We start from the raw sequence: 17,790 nt of genomic DNA, 5'->3' as shown, positions 1-17,790 counted from the left end.
CAGATGTACTTCAAGTTCTTATTACTACTTTTATTGATTTATATTTTGGTGAAAGTTTCAGTCTTGTTTTTAAATACAATCTCTTTTTGCTTAAAATATTTTACCAATTGAAACTTTCTAATGCAAGAATGATTATTTGTTGAGTAGTACTTAATGACCCATTTCATCCACTCACAGGTTCTGGTCGAGGCCTTTATGGTGGTGATGACCATGTCATCTACTGGCGCTGTGATAGCAATGCAATCCTCCATGAGGAACTAGTCATACCAATCACCAACTCTGCCAGAGAGAAAGCATTAGTGGTTGCCGCCCAGCAGAGAATGACAGAGACTGAAATCCAACGTCGCCAAGTGACGGGAACATTAGCGAGCGGGTCTGTGACGGCAGCTATAGCAGCGTTAGGATTGAGTGATGAGAACTTGATTACTGGCAAGATGTTCACTGCTCCATCAGGTGAGATATTGGGCTATTCCTGTTGAAATCCATATACCCCTGGAAGATGTGACCTTAATCTTCCACACAGGGAGTGTGGATTTCAAATGAGGTTATCTGAATGGGTGACTCCATTTGAAATCTACACCCCTTGTGTGGAGATAAAGGTCATGTCTCCCATAGGGGGTGTATGGATTTCAAGTGGAATAGCCTATTTTTTGTATGAGCGTTGGCTTTACAGTGACCTATAATTGTTTACCTTTAGAATACAGATCGGTCAGTTTATGAAAATAGTGCTGATCAGAAGATACTGGATACTCATTTGTAAATCTTGATCATTCATCTGATTTGTTGATAAATAGTTTTTGTTTTTAAATCCAACCATACTTTTTCCTCTTTCGTATTTCAATTTATAGCTGGAAGGCATGTGGAACAAGGAACCACCTTCACCATAGAGCTCAACTCTAAGTACTTTGAATCACCGCCAAACATCTTTGTGCCATCACCGCTGACCCTGAAACGTAAGACAGCGGCAGAGATGGTTCAGAATGGTCACAAAGTGGACAGGTCACCTGCTGGCCTACTAGGGAATTCTGGTAAGTGCCCTAGGTTCAGAATGAGTACAAGCTGAACTCTAAGTACTTTGAATCACCGCCAAACATCTTTGTGCCATCACCGCTGACCCTGAAACGTAAGACAGCGGCAGAGATGGTTCAGAATGGTCACAAACTGGACAGGTCACCTGCAGGCCTACTAGGGAATTCTGGTAAGTGCCCTAGGTTCAGAATGAGTACAAGCTGAACTCTAAGTACTTTGAATCACCGCCAAACATCTTTGTGCCATCACCGCTGACCCTGAAACGTAAGACAGAGGCAGAGATGGTTCAGAATGGTCACAAAGTGGACAGGTCACCTGCAGGCCTACTAGGGAATTCTGGTAAGTGCCCTAGGTTCAGAATGAGTACAAGCTGAACTCTAAGTACTTTGAATCACCGCCAAACATCTTTGTGCCATCACCGCTGACCCTGAAACGTAAGACAGCGGCAGAGATGGTTCAGAATGGTCACAAAGTGGACAGGTCACCTGCAGGCCTACTAGGGAATTCTGGTAAGTGCCCTAGGTTCAGAATGAGTACAAGCTGAACTCTAAGTACTTTGAATCACCGCCAAACATCTTTGTGCCATCACCGCTGACCCTGAAACGTAAGACAGCGGCAGAGATGGTTCAGAATGGTCACAAAGTGGACAGGTCACCTGCAGGCCTACTAGGGAATTCTGGTAAGTGCCCTAGGTTCAGAATGAGTACGAACTTAAAATTGCGCATGTGGATTGTGCTGTGGTAAATCTGCCATATTGGTTTGTCATGCATGGAGACCAAAATAGTGTACTTCCGAAATTTATCGGTAAGAGCCCGAAATTGAACAATAATGTGCGCCTTTTGAGCTTGCACATTACAAACGTCTGCACATGTAGCGCTTAGTGCACCTTAGGCCAAAAAAGATTGTTTGCTTGTCCTCCACAACTTTTTCAGAATTGGGTCGGTCGGCCAGGATTTGTTTGTTTTTTAAAAAAAATTTAAAGGTTATAGACAAAACATGACTGTATGCCTTTAAATAGCTTAATAAATAGCCCAAATAGTTGTGAATTGGGATATTTTTCTACTGTTTACCACTTCATTCATGTTTTTTAAAACAATTTAGAAGTGTGTATAAACTGTAAACAAACTTTTGAGGATGTCAGAAATGTTGGAAAAAAAACTTTTTCTGGATTTTCCAAAATTAGGGTCGGTATTCATTTGTACAGTAAAACAAGATTTTCCAGATTAGGGTCAGTTGGTGGAGGACAAGCAAACACATTTTTTTGACCTTATTGGCACAATGCACAACTTGCAAAATACAAACAAGCACATGTTTTCAAATAAAGTTTACCGCTGCATGATAAAATGATACAGAGGTAAATGATTGTGCGCTTCATATGCAACACACGGACACCCCCTCCTCTATGCATATCATGAAGGGTTAATGTTCCCCTCTTTTATCGTCACATCACTAACTTGGCTCATTTTGTCTAATTTACATAAATATTCAAATTTTGTTTGTTTGTTTGCTCCAGGTGTGGTTTTAGATGAAGGTCACACCAGTCTACCTATCAAGTTCACCCCCAAGAACCCAGGACACTACCCATGCCGTGTGGTGCTACGTTCACCCAATCACATCCGTGTCTACTTGATTGAATGTACAGTGAATCCAGAAGGCACTGCAGCACAGATTGAATTCACTGCTCCGGTACACCAGTCTGTGTCGCAGGAAGTACCAGTGGTAAGATTTTTCCATGAGAACAAAATTATGACACTGCGGGGGCTCGAACTCTGATGTCACTTAACACAAATGACCATATGGGTATGCTGCCCTGGAAAGACCCCTGTTTTTGGACCATGAAGCTATTAAAGGCCCCCGATTTTGAACAAATTAAGCTCTAAAAGACCCCTAAACTGCTCATTCCTCAATATTTCTGGGGTTTTTTTTCCAGGCGATTTTCAACCAGAAAGCTCCCAAAGATCCACCATCTCCAAATTCCAGGGGAGCATTCCAACCAAAAATGATGATTACCCCCCCAATCCCCTCCCACCCTGGGCTCAAACTTCTTTGTACCTTCATACACTCATGCACCAGAGTATAATTGCTCCTTGACATTTGAGCTGACATCTGCTGATAACTATTTATTTGTCTTGTTTTCAGATCAACCAAACCAGTGTTGATTGGCCACTGGAGGCTAAGATTGATGGAGTAGGATTCTTTGGACCACCTTTTATCCTGGCTAAGGCCATGCAGACTACATATTATCCTCTCATGTTTAGGCCCTCACTTGAATCACTCATTTCTGTAAGTATCACACAACTTTGTGTCATATTTATTTACAGCTTTTACTAAATCTTCTGCGACTAAAACAAAAACTTAACGGCTAAGTAGTTACTCTCTCACTTCCTTTAATGTCAGTGTCTGGTAGTAGTTTTAAGACTCATTGGGTAAATTATATCAAGATTCTGTTGAGATCTTACATGCTCATTTCCGCATGCTATAATTAAAGTCGGAGATAAAGATCCATACTGTCAATCAAACTCTGTATGGCCCATGATTGGTTAGTAATCTGTAGAACGGCAGGTATTCATCTTGTGTCTTTTTCGGTAAAAAGTAATCACAGAAAATGGTAAACTATGTTGGTACTCCCAAAGCAAAATGCATTTTTCCTAGGCATCGGTTTGAGATGGTATGTATGTTTGAAGATGAAAACTCTAACCATAGGGCACACTTTTTTCCACTTGGATATATTTTTCATATTGAAAATATCAATCATCACAGCAAATCGTAAACAAACCATATCTTAGTTTGATTGACAAGTGATGTCAGATGCAAACTAGTTTTTTAATCTCTGACTTTTATCATAGACTGACATCCTGCCTTGTATAAAGATAAGGGGAAATAATATATAGTTAGGGATCAAATCAAAATTTGACCAGCAGTTGACCGCTGGTTACCGGTGGTTGAACCATGTTTCATTGTTTAGAACAATAGAAACCGGCTCCAACTGGACAGAACCGCCAGCGGTCAAGTTTCATTTGATCCCTTAGTGGAAATGGAAGAACAGCATCCACTGCAAGGTTTATTGAGTTATCATCTTCATCTTATACTAACATTTTTGCTAACACATTTATATCATCACTATAGGATTAGCTAAATTAGTCACAGTTATATATGATCATACCTTTCTTATGTGTCTTAACTTCATCTAATACTCTTTACTAAAACATGTATTTACTAACAAGCCTGCTCGTGAGGGTGGGAGAACACGTTTTGTACATGACTATGGGGTAAGACTTATTAACTGTCTAGTCTATTGCGCTGTATAATACTTGTTATTTATTATACCTGTTGCTTTATTATATTTAGCTCAGAGAGTTGATATATTAACTCAAAGCCATGTTAGACTCATTTCATTTGATTGTGTCAATTTCATATTTAGCAGTAGCAGTCACAAATACTTTTTTGTTAGCTTCTTTTTCCTACTGTTCCACCCTGCTCTACCTTCCTTCTTTCCCTCTCTTTCTCCTTTCCTGCACCCATTCTCCTTTCATCCCGTCATTTCGCTTCCCTTTCAATCGCCATGTTAGCAATATTCTCTTTCTGTATAAAATATTGCCATGCTAAATTAAGTTTTGGCAAAAAGTATATTATTTTTCTTGGAAAATACCCACCAGTTATAATTTGTTCTGTGGAAGATGACAGTGCTTGTAGTGTAAAGGCCCATTCAGTGATCAGCAAAAGTGTAAACACATTACAATTGTGTGTAAATTGCTTTAAAAAAAGGGTAAGTCATTAAAGTTGCCATTAGGTATTTAGATGATTTTCACAATTTTTTGAATGAGCAAATCGCTGAATAGGCCTTTGATTCCAGTCAATCAAGTTGGAATTTTGGGTGTGTTTTCATGTTACATTTAGCTGAAAGCAGAGTGGAAAGTTTGAAATCCAGATATAAGAGAAACAAATTTTTTTGTTTGCATTCAGGGCAAGCTAGTACTAGTGAATACAGATGATGGGACAGAACATTTCTTCAAGCTGAAGGGAGAAGGACAGAAACCATTGGCTATAGATCATATCGTTGTGGAATGTCAAGCTAGAAAATCGTAAGTACTTGGTGTGAGATATTTTATGAGTTAAACTAGTGTAAAGACTCTATTGAGGGATTCAGCAACTTACAGAATAAAGCTATGTAGTCCTTCAATAGAAGATTTCTGTGCTGGGATAATTCTGTGCAGTTTTACACAAAGGAAAAACCCTCTGTGCTTATTTAATGTTGGTCATTTATTCAGCGGTCACACATAACGTTTTCCAGTGTGTGACCTACGGGGAAAAAATCCGGTACTGCCATGGAACACTGTTCTTAAATTCAGTGGTCCCGCAGGAATGAAAGTCAACTTCACAAGACAAAAAGCCTGAAGAACAGCATGAAAGTGACCAGAATGGCCCTAAAACAGGCTGAAAATAAAAGAAATTATGTAAACCTGGACTACAAAAAAAGCCTAAAAACTTGCATCACTGTGAAAATAATTATGTAGATTTTACCAAACGAAGGAATCCCCCACAGTGCAGTGTTAATGATCTGGTGACATCAAAAGAGTAATTAACTAACATGATACCATAATTTATTTTCAGGGTTAAGCGAGTGATTCGGGTACCTAACATCACCTCCAAGAAGCTAGTCTACCGTGCCGTTTCTGACCTGTCCATCATGACAGGTCCTCCCGTTGTCACAGTGTTACCGGGGAAGGAAGATGAGTACACCTTTACACTGGCGCCATGGAAACGGGGAGTGTTTCGTGGGATTCTGTCATTCATTGCTGGCGGGACTAGCAATCTCAAGTAAGAGAAGATTTGAGTATTTGTAGGCTGACCAAAGTTGAGCAAATCAGAACTTGTGATATACTAAATACATGAATATCTTTTTTTTCAATCTTAATCTCAAACAGTTGAGAACTTTGAAACTTTGAATACATCCCAAAACAGTTTTATGATACCTGTATGTAATGTAAGATTATGAAGTACTTTTGTATTAGTATAAGGATTAGTATAAATTATTTGTTGTCTGAGTGTGTTTACATGCATATACAAAAGTCAAATTGTGAATTTTACTTTTATGCCATCACTTGCTCATGCCTTAAATAACCATTTTGCAGTCGACTTCTATTGGGTGTTTGTTTACACTGCAAAAGTTGAGTTTGAATTCGACAAAAATTGTTCCGGGTCGTCATTAGAAGTCAAGTTCAGAATGCGGTGACCCTGTTAACACACAAACAAAGTCGAGTCAAATTCAACTAAAGTCGACTTCAGGCTCTTGTGTAAGGGGGGTCTAAGTTTAGCAATAACAAAATATGCACGCTTTAAGAAGTAAAAGTCAGTTTAATTTTTATTTCCTTTGCTACTTATTCTTTGACAAACTAACACCCATAATTTGTTGACTTTTATGTAGGGATGATGAGAGTGATGCTGATAGTAGCATATGCAGCAGACCTAACAGTGGTAGTGTTAACAGAGGTGGGAGTGCTAAATCATCTACAAGTAGCTCAGCCATTGTTCACAGGTAATTGTAATTCATTTATTATTTTGTATTCATTCTATTTGACCTATTTTGAAGCAAATTGCATCTCATTTAATTTGTTTGTGTTAAAGATACTATTATATAATTACACTTTTGTGAAAGAGATATTAAGTTTCACTATTCTAGTACATCTTCACCCATTCCATGATTGTGGGGCTATGGTGTAGATTCTAAACTGAGATTACATTGGGATTAACCAGTTGTTGCACTCCAGGAGTCCACCGTTTTGTATTGTATGATCTCCGAACCTTGCAACCCAAAGTATTGAGATGGTTGAAATAACAGGAGAGTAAGACTCATAATGCCTACAGGGATCCCCAGGACTCATGAACTTAAATGTAATCAGTCCCAAAATTACAAGTCCATCATTTTCCCACATTCCATGCGATAGAGAGGGGGGAGAAGTACTTGAACACTGCATTATATCCATAATTTGATGCTATTTGGTCTATTCTAGTTGAAATCCATACACCTTCATATGGAAGGGTGGCTCCATTTATAACCTACACCCCCATGCTGAGAAGATTAAGGTCATGGCTTCCGTAGAGGGTGTATGGATTTCAACTTGAATAACCCATTGGGAGGGAGGTAAATCTTTGATTCTGATTTCAAATCATACAGATACAATCTATTTGTATATCTTTAATACCCATCATCAGGGACAGGCGATTTGCGCGGAAAAAAATAGCAAATTGCGCGGAATTGCGCGGAACTCTTTTTTCAGTGCAAATCATGTATACCTGCCCATAGGAAAAAAAATAGCCAATTATGCGGAATTGCGCGGAAAAAAGTTCACAAAAATCGCCTGTCCCTGCCCATCATATCATACACTCATTCCTTGTACAGTGAACAACCTGGTTACAGAGTCTGGTACTCAATAGAAGTGAAATGCACACCCTCAGCACCAACAAAAATCATCGACATCACATGTGCCGCACAATCAGCTGCCGTCATGGAGGTTGACATAATGAACCCTACAGATGAGGTGCTAACCTTTGATGTGAAGATTGAAGGCAGTGGTCTGCGTGGTGCCCATCAAGTGATGTTGACACCAGGACAGAAGAAGATATACCAATTGACGTTTGCTCCTGCTGTGGTGGGACAATCAGAGGGAAAGTAAGTTGAAAGCTAGAGATGAACTGGAATTTATTTCATCACCCATACACAAGTGTAGACAGGTTGTACTTAAGTTACCCTGAAGAAAGAATCAGGCTTTGCAAACAAGAACATTTCTAACATTATGCACTGTTAACATAATATGCCAATGCAGATACACAAGAGAAAAATCTGGGCATACTTACCTTTGCAGGGACTTGAACCCCCAACCATATGGCTATGGCTCATGTCTAGTAGTCATGATTGACTGGTCACTGTGCATGACACAGTACACCACCACATAGTAATAGTTATGGTTGGAATGTGGCATGTGCAGACACAGGTTACAAACTAACCTTAGCATGAAAGTTCATCTGTATTGGTAATCCATATATAGAAAGATTTAAACTCTTGATCTCAAGACAAAAATATTTACATCCGTAATTTTCAGCTGTTGCTACTACAGCCTTCTTCAGCGGAATGAAAAATTAACCTGTTATGCACAATTGTGTATTATAAGTTCAAATGCTATTTTTTGCCAGTCTGAATGGAGATATGGAAATTTACTATGTCAACGATATATTACAATTTTGTGCACATGCACACCCCCTCCTGTTACAGGTACACACCCACACCCAACCGGGTGTTCATTGGCAAACAGGGACTCTATCATGGAACGTTGAACAAGACATGCTTTTTTATAAACATGTACACCCGTACATATCGTTATGAATTTGGCAGACGGTCGAATCTGGATTCGGCTTTTGGTAAATTCATGTTACGCATGCATTATTTTTAATTAGAGAACAAGGGGTCAATGCTTTACATAATATAGGGCAGCACATCAATTTTTGAACGATATCATCGTCGACCATACTGGGATGCACCGTTAGCTAACCCTGTATGCTGCCCTCTTTTGATTACTTATTACGCGGCTATCTCCAATTCTCCATTAAAAAACTGATATGCTGCCCTCTATTATGTAAAGCATTGATCCCTTGTTCTCTAATTCAAAAGTAATGTATGCGTAACATGAATTTACCAAAAGCCGAATCCAGATTCGGCCATCTGCCGAATTCATAACAATATACACACAACACACTTCTGGTATATATTTATCCCCTCAAAACACATACAAAAGTTAATTAAACGCAATCCTTTTCTCCCCCTCTCCAGACTCATCTTTCAGAACCCAGTAGTAGGTGAATTCTGGTACTTCCTGAGACTAATGGCAGAGACCCCATCACCCACTGTCCTCCCTCATGTCCAATGTGAGCTAGGCAAATGGAGTAGACAGTTCATCACACTCACCAACCCTACAGAGGAGACACTGGAACTGGTACCAAGCTGCAGTAATCCAAGTAATTTTACTTTGGAGGTGGAGAGAGATCACAGAGTAAGTTCATGATTCTCAAAATGAAAATATCTAGAGAAATGGCAAGATTTTGTGCAAACCTTTTATGCTTTGGTAATATAAACATGCCAAATCCATTTTACAAATAAACTGTACTACTAACTGCAGCATGTATTATTTTGCACACGGTCTGGTGCACATGCTTGACGTTGTGCACATACTATGCGAGGACCATGCATTTTACTTTACACACTATTTAATTCAAATCCCAATTATCAATGTGTTTTATTTTCTAAAAAACAATGGACGGCCCTGATTTTGGCCCTTCACCACTGTCACAATAATATTGCGCTCGACTTCCATCTAGCACAATATTTGAAAACTGTAGCTCGACCGATAAATTCATGTATAACGCACAATCCATCCAACTTGGTAGGATGATAGAGTATGGTGACCTTATACACTGTAGTTTACTTAATGTGTCAAATTATGTGTCAAGATATTTGCACATTTATGAATATTAATGAGTTTATTTGCATACATCGCCTGAAATTTTGTTAAACAACTTTGCAGCTTATATAGAGTAACTGATGAACTTCTAACTTGATGGGGTGATAACATATGAACAGGTACACGTAAATATGCGTTGTTCAAAGTGGTGCGCATCAGTGTATTTTGCGCACTGTTCCATTGCCAACATATTAGTTCTTACACATCATAAATATTAATGAGTTTCTGAATGTTATCCCCCTCATCTTATTACAGCTAATTTTAGCAGCTCATTCCACACTGGAAGTACCCCTGCAATTCATGCCCTCATCACTAGGACAAGGAGACCACACTTCCAAGATAACTTTCTTCTGCGAGCAGCTAGGGGATTGGATCTTCATGGCATCAGGAACTGGTCTCACACCCAAGGCTCTTGATCCTGTCAGTGTCAGCGCTACTATGGGCTCTAATACATCACTCATAATACCATTTAGGAACCCGCTGAATGAGACTGTTCTTGTTGATGTTGTGTTATCAGGTAGGTCTGTCGCAATACCTTCATCATATGCAGATTTAGCTGGATTTATCCAGATATTTTTAGTTTCTAAACCATCAAAAGTCTGAGCAATCAGAATTTTCTAGAGAATACAATAATTAGAAAAATTAGGAATAAAAAGAAATCGACGGTCAAATATGTGAAATATTTAGAATGAAAAAAACCTTTTTAGGTAGAAACCTTTGTAGCAGTTGATCAAAAATATTAGGAAATTAGTTAAGAACACTGTCGCATGTGGTAAACAAAACCCTACAATCAATTGCACACTGGTGACAGTGCACGCGATGAATGTGTTGCATGATTTTTTACATCAATCATGCCATTGCTTTTGATGCAGCATTTTAAATGCAGTGTCCAGATACCTTTTTTGGTTTTAGATTATAGACTGCACTGTAAGTGAACATCATTAAGGAAAAAATTGATAAATTTACCTTCCCTTCCTTCCAACAGATAACACAGAATTTTTACAACAATCACAAGACAAACTTGAACGCAACAAGATCAACACTGACTCAGCATTCTGTCTGCTCCTGAAGCACACCACCAACATTCCATTGGCACCCAAGACGACCCTTGACATCCCACTGACCTTTGCCCCTGACAACATGAACCTTCATGAAGCGCTCTGTGTGGTGTGTGTGAGGAAAGAGGATGGGTTGAATTGGGAGTATCAGGCTGCTAGAGATCCGGATCATCCTAATGCTAGGAGGTAAGAATTTTAGGTTTTGAAAGTATATATATATTTTTATTAAAGTGTAGTGATTTATAGTGCGCTATACACAGATATAAACCCACAAGCCTCTGCACACTTTACAGGAATTCACTGACAACTGTGTCACGTGAGACACCATGTTAGCCATTTAGCAACAAAGCGGGATTTGCAGCTAAGAAAACACACACCCTATACATACCACAATAAACCATTGCAACCAGGATCAGCTCCCCAAATGTTTGTACGGATAACCGAGACAATAAGTAGTTAGTTCCTTGCCCGAGGGAGTTTCAAGTTAGCTCAATTAATTTATGAGAGCAAACAGAGACTAAAGAAAAGATTTAAAACAATAAATCATATTATCATAGTACATTGCCATACCCACAAGGCTACACACTTTACGGAGAGTCGCTGATCATGGTGGTCCAAATCATTCCATAAACCAATCCACTTATGAAGGAATTTGCAAAACATTTTCCCTGAGGGAAAGTAGACCGTAACATCTCCTAGTTCAAATTCATACACACCCTTTGGAAGACATGACCTTAATCTCCTACACAGGGAGTGTAGATTTCAAATGGAGTCACCTATTCAGGTAACCCCATTTGAAATTCACCCTCTGTGTGTGAAAGATTAAGATCATGTCTTCCATAGGTTGTGTATGGATTTCAACTAGAATTAGTCCAATACCTGGATGTGGGAAGGCAAGCAAGGTAAAGCTGAAGCTATGCAAATTATTTTTAAAAATTTGAACCCTGCACATTAAATAAGCCTTCTACGTAATTACAAACAAAATCTTCCTTCTTTACTCACCAACAGGGATGCAGACAGAAGGGATATATCAGGCGGCTTGAGAGACATTCGCTGGTTGTATCCAATCCACGGTATTCCTGAATCCAAGCCGGTTGTAGAAAGCGGTGCTGTAATCAGCTGCCAGGCACGCAGTCGTATTGAAGAGAGGATAGAGGTATCGCTGACTGGTGCCGTGCCTAGCTCTGCCAGTGGATATAGGACAGTGAGAACCAGGGCTATCACACCCAAAGATCACCAGAGAGCACAGACAGCTGATGGGGTTGTAGTTGGTGAAGGTGAGTTTTGTGTAATCCATAGAGATTAGACCAAAGAGTACCGACTCCTCCATGTATATGTGTCGCTCATGGAGGGAAATATAGTGTACCTATGGATTGTTTTGCCATGCGCCTGATAAACGTGCTTGTTTGTGTTCTGCAAGTAATGCGTTGTGCCGTTAACCTGCATTACAGTCTCTGGCAGAAAAGAACGGCACTTGTTTACATTTTGAGAGCATGCACGGCGTAAACATGGAAGTGGGGTTCTGATTTGCTGATTCATTCATCTGACAATCATAACAACAAACCGTCAAATTGTTGGTCGGCGCAGATTGGCACAAAGCTCCGCATATGTAGCTCATTATCAGGGCACTTGCGTCAATCAGAGCAAAATACCGTCAGACTTCTCTTGAAGCTAGTGCAAGTGCTAACCTTGCAAACCTATTTAACAGTCAATCATGTAGATGCAAATTATTGCTTGTCATCAGGTATACTGATAAATGCCAGTGGTACATTATTTTGGTCTCCATGGATGACAACCCAAGTTGGGAGGATTTACCATAGTGTTATGCACTTGACAATTCTGAGTTGGTACACTTTGGTTCTGTAATCTCTTTATTGTGATCAGCAAAAGGATATTTGTTAAGCTATTTAGCATAATTTATTTCCAATTGCATGCACATATTTTGACTGGTATCAATCGTTTTTGGTGGGAAGGGTAAAATTATTTTAAATAATTTTTTTATTTTTAATTAGTTTTGCACTTGACAAATGCTAAATTTGAATACATTATATTAAAACCTTATTAACATTTGGGAAAGTTTCAAAAGCAGTTTCATAATGTCTGACATGAGTTGTGGTTTTAAGTAGGTCAATGAACCCTGTTTGCAACTGTTACCATTATACTTGTAAATCAAAAAGAAAGTGAAATTTAAACTTCATTTTTATATAGATTAAAATCAGTAAACAAATTGTTGGTGCTATAAAATGGCAAAACGTGTAAGATCTGAGGATGTAATGACTTTTCATTATTTTTGATCAACCAATCAGTGTCATTGTTTATTGCTTTTGCGTTCACACTCTTATAGTATCCACTCAACGCATGGTAAATGACTCTAACAATTAGGAGATTATTACTTTAGCAAATAGGAGTTCAACCACAAATTAAATGGGGACATTCCAATATTCCAGAGTAACTCCAGATATAACAGGGCCCCCATTTTGTGTGTATAATCTATGAAGAAAATAATTTGTGACACATATCCTGAAGAGAAAATCAATATCCCAATTTTGCAATTACAGGTAACAGCCTGGCCAGAGAATTCACACATGAGTTGGTATACAACAATGATGAGGCAGCCAAGATGCAACTAGAACACACCGTATCATTACAGCTTGTGCGTAAACAGAGGGATAACCTATCAGGGATAGTCACATTGGTGTTCAATGTCATCTACTCACCATTCAAAGTCATGAAGTAAGTTTTGCAAATGTTAATGTTCATCTTATAGGAAATGAGTCAATAATTGCATTTGTATTTCCATAGGTCTTACGGTTCTTGAGCCAATAATATAAAAAAAACAAATGTTTTGGATGTTTTACCAATCCCAAGAAAAATCATGGGCTCGAGGTGGAAATGGCACCCCTTATAATTTTCAAGTTTTGGGATTGCCTTTATAAATTTCATACTATTTCTCAACTCATGTATGTCAGCTTTATTCGAGTGCAAACATTCTTCTGAAGTCCCTGTGATTTGTATGCTGTGAATTCTTTTATGTTAACGAGGGCTAATAGTTTGATCGTTCATGTCTAACAAATAACGCCAGTGTTGCATTCCTTTGTGTTATATAATAGAGTGTTGTGTGTCATCGCATTTACGCAAAAGAATGTAAAAATATGTGTTATGTGTGTAGCAGTTTTTATCCTGCCAGTTGCTAGCTATCCCAGAGTAGAGGTCAACTAAACATTTTTATTTCTTGGCCTAATCATCTAAAATCAGTTCTGGTTATGTTCCTGCATTTGCTTAACTCAGCCCATCTTATTTTTTCTCTCACAGGCATGATGTGGAGTTATGTGTGACAGCTGCTACTGGTGGTGTATGGCGTTTCCCGCTACGCTTTGTCTCCTCTGAACCTGTAGTAGACGACACCATCACCATAGACTCAGTGGGTCTTAACAAAGAGTCATGTGTTGGTTTCCGACTGACAAGCCAAGCAAGGTAAGTGTATTGTCAGAGAGTATGTAATTATGAGAGATGATACTTCTCCCTGTTCCAGGACATATAGTCCCCCACTTCGGGGGCATTGCATTTCCAAAAGGGGGCATTTTTAGAACATCAATTCCCATTAAAATCATTAGGTAAGCTTAAAACTCATGCTGAAATGACGAACTATGACTTCAAGTTCACTTCCGGGTTTACGATCAGACTTTCGATAACTACCGATGCTATTAGCTTACTACACAAGATAGCATGGAAATATCAGCATTTTTTAAACATCTTGGTTGAAAAAATGGTGGGAACATTTAATAGAAGGAGCGACTATACAAGGATATACAGTATGTGACTTAATTTTGAATAAATCAGACCAAAGTTGACAATAATGGAATTGAGAAATAGGTAAAATAGGGAGCATAAATATTATAAGAAAATTAACATAAACAGTTTTGTAATTTTGTAACTAAGTATGCTAGCGATGTGGGATTTCAACATCATAAATTGTAGAAACTGAGCAATTTAGAAATGGTAATAACTCAGTTTTAAAATTTCCAACTTTGGTCTGAGTAAATCAGATCATGCTACTGACGTGTATGATCAAAAGAAAAAGACAAGTTTTTGCTTATGTAACTTTACCAAACCATTCACTCAGTACAAGACAATTTAAGAAAAGGGCAGCTGTGTCTTTTAATTGACTTCATAATTTTAAATTTCCACTTTTAAAGATCAGAGAGATTGTACCAATATTGTCAATTCAGTTCTCTATGTTGCCATTAATTTAAATGTTACCCTCTTTTTTTTCCGTACAGACATCCAGTGTCCTTCAATGCTTACTTTGTAGCAGGCAGTGATCCTGAATTCACTGTCAGTCCACAAACTGGTGAACTCATGCCGGTTGGAACCAAGGGATCCATGATTACTGTTGGTTTTATGCCAAAGATATATGGCAAAGGTTACCAGGCTAAACTGGTTGTACAGGTTAGTAGGCTTATCTTAGCTAGGATTAAAAGGAGAGTAAACTAGGTTTAAAAGTCTTACATGAGGCTAACCAAAATGTGTATTACTCTTAAAGCTCCAAAGTCAGGGTCGGTCGATTGTTTTAAAAATATATAGCCACAGACATGATTTATAGGCTCGTTTTTGGATATATCGGATTTGCGGGGTACAAATTATAATTTTAAGGGGGAAACAGTTTGTGAATTTTATACCACAAATATATGAAGGGGCAAGACTTCTCATAGGGGTAGAATCTGCCCCCTTTGCTCCCCTGGCTATGCCACTGCAGTCTTATTGGATCAGATTCTGTGACAGATAATTTTAAACTATTGCTTTGTTATGAATTCCCACAGAGAAATCTTTCTTATTAAATATATAAATTTAAGTAACCACTAATTAAATGATTAATTAAAAAATGACCTGATTGTTTCCTTACAGACTGCGGAGATGCAATGGACGTACAACATAGTTGGTATTACGCCAGAATACACACCACCCTCAGGGGCCTCATCACGACCAATCGCAGGGCCCCATCCTAATCCTATCAAGCACAGCAAACCACGCAACTTTATCCTGGATAACTTGAAACTCACCACAACGGCAGTGTCATCACCGGTTAAAGGGGCACCTATCATCTTAAAATGATGAGATTTGAAGGCAGTATTGTTACCTATTCAGTTGAAATGATAAGATTTGAAGTTGGGGAAATAAGTTATTAAAATAAGAAACTCACCATGCATCTGTGCTTCTGTGCATAACTATTTTTTAAGTAAAATTTTGTATAGGGAGATGTAAATTGTAATAAAAATTGCTTATTGTGATAGATAGGCAACATGAAGATTAAAATAAATATTGAAATTTTGACAAAATGAAGATTACCAAAACTGGTATAATTAAGAAGTTATTTATTCTTGCAAATAGATATGTCAGAAAACTGAAGAAGCTTTGATAATTGATGTGTCATGCAACTAAAGAGTGTTTTCAAGGAATTTCAATAGCTTGTTGATGTTTTGGATAAAATAACACACAAAAGTGACTTAATATATTTCCATCTTTTACTAAAATTATTATAACATTCCATCCATGTAAATAATTAAATACTATGTCTTCAAAAACTAGATGACTGATTGTGTACATCATTTGCAATATCTGGCATAACAAGTTTGTAGTTTTTCACAAATGAACTGTTATATATTTGTATAAAATGCAAACAAGCATATTGAAATCTTCTAAATTTCTAACTGAATATATTAAATGTCATTTGTATAGTCTCGTGGACATATTGGGCTATTCTGTTGAAATCCATACACCCCTGTGTGGGGATTGTCTGAATGGGTGACTCCACTTTAAATCTACATTCCCTGTGTAGGTGATTAAGGTCATATCTTCCATAGGGGTGTATGGATTTCTATTGGAATAGTTCATTTCAAAGTATCTATATATGTAACTAAACTGCAAACAATTTTTTGCAGAAATTTTGTAAAATTTAGGATATTAATTTGTAGAATTTGATATGTGAAAAGGTGTGAGCATCTGTATGAGCACACACATTTCTGGAATTGCAGGGATTTGGTGTTAAATTTAGAGATCTGAGATTATTTTTTCTTGAAATATTTAAGTGCCTCGTATACATTGTAGAATTATAAGTATTTTTACGTCCTTGTAAATTATACTGTTTTCGGTTAAAATATTTAAGTGCCTCGTATACATTGTAGAATTATAAGTATTTTTTCCGTCCTTGTAAATTATTCCGTCCTCGCTGTGCAAATTGTTGTAAATACAATAATAAAAGTTAGAAGGTACAAAATAAGACAAAATAGTATTTTGTATTCAATTTGGATGCAATATATTTAAGATACTCTGGCAGTGTAATAAATAATTTGTATAAAGACAAATTTTTGTATTTATTGTAATAACTTAGAACTTCCTAGGAAAAAACCTATTATTAAGTGAAATTAAGACCAAAATTATAGACATTGCAGGAAGAAGGTGAGCAGCATATTTGGCATTAAAGAAAGTCTCTGGCAATGACAACATTATGCCTTATATATTAGAAAAATAATTATCAAGCACCAATCACATGGTTTTATTATAACTCATATTGACCATAAAAAAAACCAAATAAAATCACTCGTCCCTCAACACGCAATATTCAAAATTCCTGTGCCAAAATTGTCTAGGGCAATAACGTCATGGTTTGTGCTCAACTGTCGCCAGCCTTCATTGTATTACTGGGACGTCATTGCACCACACAATTTCGGCGCCCAGGAATTTTAAATATTGTGTGTTGAAACGGCTGTTTTAAGTTTGGTTAAAATAAAACCATGTGATTAGTGCTTGATAATAATTTTCCTAACATATAAGGCATAATGGTGTGATTACCAGAGACTTCCTTTAGCAATTTTGCAATCGCTAGGTTGGTGCTCTTTTTTCATCTACATTCTGTACAAAATCCGTCCATAAGTTGTAATGTACACGACCAAAGAATTTGTCAGGAAATAGCAAATACCATATTTGACCTAATTTGTGCCCTGTGTGCTTAAGGGCTGGGGTATGAACGTTTGGACAGTATTTATTTTGGGACATTAGAGCACATCAGACATATCGAATTGCATTCTGAATCTGAAGAATGTCATTCTGATATCAAATAATTTTGATTTTTTGAAATTACGCAATTTAATACACATTTTATGGCAAATCATTAAAATTGATATTTTTGATAT

The 17,790-nt window shown here is 37.7% G+C and overlaps 1 protein-coding gene across 1 annotated transcript in view; it reads left to right on the top strand.

Annotated features, from left to right (window-relative positions):
• The window catches only part of LOC140140859 (cilia- and flagella-associated protein 47-like), an 85,747-nt gene extending 70,008 nt beyond the window's left edge, over positions 1-15,739 (top strand). Inside the window, exons 35-50 of the mRNA XM_072162604.1 lie at positions 178-453; positions 849-1,028; positions 2,543-2,748; positions 3,169-3,312; positions 4,993-5,111; positions 5,641-5,847; positions 6,455-6,565; positions 7,430-7,699; positions 8,855-9,074; positions 9,798-10,059; positions 10,528-10,786; positions 11,609-11,877; positions 13,159-13,333; positions 13,913-14,074; positions 14,881-15,049; positions 15,506-15,739. Coding sequence (XP_072018705.1) covers positions 178-453; positions 849-1,028; positions 2,543-2,748; positions 3,169-3,312; positions 4,993-5,111; positions 5,641-5,847; positions 6,455-6,565; positions 7,430-7,699; positions 8,855-9,074; positions 9,798-10,059; positions 10,528-10,786; positions 11,609-11,877; positions 13,159-13,333; positions 13,913-14,074; positions 14,881-15,049; positions 15,506-15,712 — 3,236 coding nt within the window. The 3' untranslated portion in view covers positions 15,713-15,739. The remainder of the gene's footprint in view (positions 1-177; positions 454-848; positions 1,029-2,542; positions 2,749-3,168; positions 3,313-4,992; positions 5,112-5,640; positions 5,848-6,454; positions 6,566-7,429; positions 7,700-8,854; positions 9,075-9,797; positions 10,060-10,527; positions 10,787-11,608; positions 11,878-13,158; positions 13,334-13,912; positions 14,075-14,880; positions 15,050-15,505) is intronic.
• Positions 15,740-17,790: the final 2,051 nt, after the last annotated feature.

The sequence above is a fragment of the Amphiura filiformis genome, chromosome 19 (genome assembly GCF_039555335.1).
Source record: "Amphiura filiformis chromosome 19, Afil_fr2py, whole genome shotgun sequence".
Taxonomy (NCBI): Eukaryota; Metazoa; Echinodermata; class Ophiuroidea; order Amphilepidida; family Amphiuridae; genus Amphiura; species Amphiura filiformis.
This window is presented reverse-complemented; position numbering and strand designations above follow the sequence as displayed.